Below are 3,323 nucleotides of genomic sequence, written 5' to 3'. Positions count from 1 at the left end.
CATCTAACTGAAGGCCCTCATTCTCAGGTAGAGCCTATTGCTTCCTGTCACAAATGGCACAACTAGAGTAATACTGATGCCTCTGTTTGTTAATCCTCACCTGAGGATATTTTTCCAATTGATTTTTAGAGAGACTGGAAGTGAGGGGGAGAGAGGTGGAGAGAGACCGAGAGGAAGAAAGAGAGAGAGAGAGAGAGAGAGAGAGAGAGGGAGGAAGAGAGAGAAACATTGATGTGAGACACATCGATTTGTTGCCTCCCGCACACACCCTCACTGGGCTGGGGATTGCAACCCAGGTATGAGCCCTTTACCAGGAATCGAACCCGAGACCCTTCGGTGCACGGGCTGACGCTCTAACCACTGAAAGCACCGGCTAGAGTGATATCTCACGCGCACGCGGTCCCCATTGTCAATGGGAAACCACGGCTCTGAGAAGTGAAGGTCATACAGGTGAGATAGGAGGTGGTCCAGGAACAGGTCATCTCACTCCAAATCCTATGCCCCGTCTCAGTCTGCGGTCCTGGGAGCCTGTTCTGTCCCTGACCTCCACGCCCCTCAGGAAGCCCCCTGGACTTCCACCCTCCGTCCTGGTCCTGCCCAGACTCCTGGCCGAGGCGGGAGGGGCCGCACCTGCTTCTGCAGCTGGCTGAGCTGGGCCGAGAGGCTGTCGATGCGGATGCGGGACTGCTGCAGCTCCTCGTGGGCAGCCCCCATCAGGTTGCTGTTCCTCTCGGCTGACTGCCTGGCGTTATCCAGCTGGAAGGGAGGACCAGGGTTAGGGCGACGGGATGGGAGGGAGGAAAGACCTGGGAAGGGCACCCGGACTGCAGCCACAGGTCCCGGGCACCCTGAGCCCCCCCCCCCCACCATCCACCCGGTCCCCTGTGGGACATCCCAGGGTGGGAGGGGGGTAGGGCTGTGGGCAGAGGCAGCACCTTGGCAGAATAGGTCTTCTCCAGCTCCTTCTTGTACTGCTCCACCTGCTCCTCATGCTGGGCCCGCAGGTCCTGCAGGGCATCTGACAGCCGGCTCTCAAACTCCCGCTGCTTCCCGTTGTCGATCTCCACCAGCCGGGTCTCGTGGCGGCGCTTGGTCTCGCGCAGCTCCTGGAGGGTTAGACACCGAAATCAAAATGAGAACTAGGTCCTTGGAGGCGAAGACCCAGGTGACCAAGCTCCCTCCCCAGTCCTAACCGGGTGAGTCACTGTCAGCCCCACTTTACCCTGGGAGCTGGGTGATGGCCACCCCAACCCCCCCACCCCCCATGCCCACTCGTGCAAGGGAGGCAGGCAGGTGAGCTCCGCACACAGCGGATCCTCCAGCCCCAGCTCTGGTGTCTGTCACACCCAGTCCCGGTCCCCGGTCCCCGGCCCGAGGGCACAGGGCCCACCTCGCTGTAGATGTTCTTCTGGAAGTCCAGCTCCTCCTTCAGGGTCTGCAGCCTGTTCTCAGCATCCACCCGCCGCAGCATCTCGTCCTGAAGCTGCTTCTTGGCCTCACCCAGGGCTGCCTCGAGCTGGAGGAAGGGGGCAGATGTCAGGGAGAGGGGTCACAGGACCGCAGAGCTGGGAGGAGGCTGGGGAGTGGGCTGTTCCAGGGCATCCCTCCCTGTGTGTGAAACAGGTCCCAGGGAGTGAGAGCCTTGAAGGCCCACAGAGGTGATGATATCTCCTCACTCAGAGCAACTACTCTGGGTAGGTACTTGAAAAGAAATAAGAGACAGCAACTCCCCGCTCTGGCATCACACGGCAATAGCTATAAAGGAGATGTGTCCCAGATCTAGAGGGAACAGGAGAGAAGGAACCGAAGTGTGGGGTCAGGGTGGAATGATGGGAGAGGTGGCTGGGCCGGCAGTGTGAGCAGGGAAGCACCTTTGTTAGATTTTCATCTCAGGAAGCGCGGGCTGGCCGGTGCCGCTGGAAGGGCTAGGGGCAGGGTAGAGCTGGAAGAGGAGACCGGGGAGGAGAACGGCCCCGTCTGGGTTTTGTAATCAGCCGGCACCTCCCCGTCTCACCCTGGTGTACTGTGGTGCTAGGGCCTGGGAGGGGAGAGAGTCCTGGACAGAATCTTGGCAACTGACGAGTGCAGGCCCTGCTCTGAGCAGATGCGGCTGTGAAACTGACAAGAAGCCAGCTTTTTAAATAGTTTCCTAGATTGTAACTGAGAGATTAGAGGAAGGAATAGAAAGCAGTGTTTTGAAAGTAAGGACCAGCCCTGGCGGGGTAGCTCAATTAGGTAGAGCTTCGTTCAGACACACCGAGGTTCATTCCCTAGTCAAGACACACACAAGAAACAGCCAGTGAAGGCATAAATAAGTGGAAAACAAGTCAATGTTTCTCTCTCTCCCTCAAATCAATCAATAAAATTTTTTTAAAAAAGAAAAGGAAGTAGCCCTAGCTGGTTTGGCTCAGTGGATAGAGCGTCAGCCGGCAGACTGAGGGTCCTGAGTTCAATTCTGGTCAAGGGCACATGCCTGGGGTTTGGGCTCAATGCCCAGTAGGGGGCGTGCAGGAGGCAGCTGATCAATGATTCTCTCTCATCATTGATGTTTCTATCTCTCTTTCTCTCTCCTTCCTCTCTGAAATCAATAAAAATATATATTTAAAAAAAAATAAAGTGGCCGGAGCCGGTTTGGCTCAGTGGATGGAGCGTCGGCCAGCGGGCTGGGGGGGTCCCAGGTATGATTCTGGTCAAGGGCACGTGCCCAGGTTGCAGGCTTGATCCCCAGGGTGGGGTATGTAGGAAGCAGTCAATCAATGGCTCTCTCTCATCATTGATGTTTCTATCTCTCTCTCCCTCTCCCTTCCTCTCTGAAATCAATAAAAATGTATTTAAAAATAAATAAACTAACGATTAAAATTCTGTGGCACACCAAAAAAAAATCTTATTAAAAAAATAAAAAGAGCCCTAACCGGTTTGGCTCTTCCACAAAATACCGACTTCTGCGCATGGGCCACGAAGTTTCAATCGCACTGTACGTGCACGCCCGCACGTGGTATTTTGTGGAAGAGCCACACTCAAGGGGCCAAAGAGCCGCATGTGGCTCGCGAGCCGCAGTTTGCCGACCACAGGTCTAAGAGGTTGCAGCTCTTTATAAGGAGGCCAAACCAGGAGGAAATCCAAGGCCACGCATAGTTCATTGCCACGTTAAATGGGAATGCTTTATGGAATATTTTAAATTCACTCTGCTAGATACCATGGGCAGCAAAGAGAGAGGACATATGGCCCGGATGGGGTGAAATGATGCTAGGACAGGTGCATGGCTCTGAGGCCGGGACAGGTCAGACCAGCCACCTCCAGAGAGCAACTGGGATAGAAGAACG

At 55.4% G+C, this 3,323-nt stretch overlaps 1 protein-coding gene across 1 annotated transcript in view; it reads right to left on the bottom strand.

Moving 5' to 3' along the window:
- The window catches only part of LMNA (lamin A/C), a 20,768-nt gene that overhangs the window by 4,265 nt on the left and 13,180 nt on the right, over nucleotides 1-3,323 (bottom strand). The window contains exons 3-5 of the mRNA XM_006775713.2: nucleotides 1,391-1,516; nucleotides 936-1,106; nucleotides 631-756 (exon numbers count right to left, since the gene is read on the bottom strand). Of these exons, the coding sequence (XP_006775776.1) occupies nucleotides 631-756; nucleotides 936-1,106; nucleotides 1,391-1,516 (423 nt within the window). The remainder of the gene's footprint in view (nucleotides 1-630; nucleotides 757-935; nucleotides 1,107-1,390; nucleotides 1,517-3,323) is intronic.

The sequence above is a fragment of the Myotis davidii genome, unplaced genomic scaffold, assembly GCF_000327345.1.
Source record: "Myotis davidii unplaced genomic scaffold, ASM32734v1 scaffold208, whole genome shotgun sequence".
NCBI lineage: Eukaryota > Metazoa > Chordata > Mammalia > Chiroptera > Vespertilionidae > Myotis > Myotis davidii.
Note: the sequence above shows the minus strand (reverse complement) of the source record. Positions and strands in the feature narration are given on the sequence as shown.